The 966-nt window shown below is 44.1% G+C and overlaps 1 protein-coding gene across 1 annotated transcript in view; it reads right to left on the reverse strand.

Annotated features, from left to right (window-relative positions):
- Positions 1–427: 427 nt before the first annotated feature.
- Positions 428–966, reverse strand: part of chmp5a (charged multivesicular body protein 5a) — a gene marked incomplete at its 3' end in the record, with an annotated part of 5,181 nt that continues 4,642 nt past the window's right edge. The window contains 2 exon segments of the mRNA XM_014018362.1: positions 428–543; positions 697–805. Coding sequence (XP_013873816.1) covers positions 428–543; positions 697–805 — 225 coding nt within the window.

The raw sequence follows: 966 nt of genomic DNA on the forward strand, positions 1-966 counted from the left end.
TGAGAACCGTGGCCCAAAGCAACAGTCAGCAAGGATGTATACCTTTCCAGTAAGTGTATTTATCTGGGAGGGGTGCTGTTGGACAGATCACGTGTGTTGTGATTCATTGACATCCATGCCTTCYGCTGGTTCAAGATAATGACGACTGKTAGATAATTAGTTATTAATGGTACTGCATTTTAATTTTAGAAAGCACAAATCCGCTTATGAATTATAAAAATTAGTAAGACCACTAAAGCGCRAACGAAATACTTAGGTCCGCAATTAGCGGATGTGCGCTTTAGCTGGCCGGTGCTCACCATTGGGTAAACAACATGAATATAAAAAGTCGATTTTCTGATTTTGTGATTTACGTGGCTCTTGGCTGCGAGCCTCAAATGTCACGTTGGGAGACACTGAGTGAGCGCTGTGATCTGGGCAGCGTCACCTTGTTTGTCTTGCTGTCACTGGGAATCCCCTCAGGGATCGACGGGGCAGCTGACGCCTCGTCCAGGTAGGAGCTGTCATCGTCCAGCAGCAGCTCATCGCCCAACGCATCCAGCTCTGAAACGGTTACAACGTCACCATGCAAAAAACATGGCGTTAAAAACCTCATCTCGCTGGTAATATTTGGACAAATAACATAATCCGTGAGGCTTGCAATCATGATTATGTTGCACATACAGAGTGAYGAAAACAATAAAGAGATGGATTTACCTGCTTCTAGATCCTCCTCATCGATGTCTGGAGTACCATAGCTGCGGCTCAGGGCTTCTTGGACCTCGCTGGCRTCTTCCATCATGTCCTCCAGCTGGTCCTGTAAATCCTGCCAGTCCAAACGCACAAGTTTAATGTTAAAACTATCAGGTAKATGTCGGGTATATGTCTATTGTTTTTCTTCCTTTTTTAAGTCTGTTTTGTATAGTGGTATTAATTTATATTTTCAGATTTTCCAAGGTGCCAATTATGGAACTCTCTGTGCATTGC

The sequence above is a fragment of the Austrofundulus limnaeus genome, unplaced genomic scaffold (assembly GCF_001266775.1).
Source record: "Austrofundulus limnaeus strain Quisiro unplaced genomic scaffold, Austrofundulus_limnaeus-1.0 Scaffold190, whole genome shotgun sequence".
Lineage (NCBI taxonomy): Eukaryota > Metazoa > Chordata > Actinopteri > Cyprinodontiformes > Rivulidae > Austrofundulus > Austrofundulus limnaeus.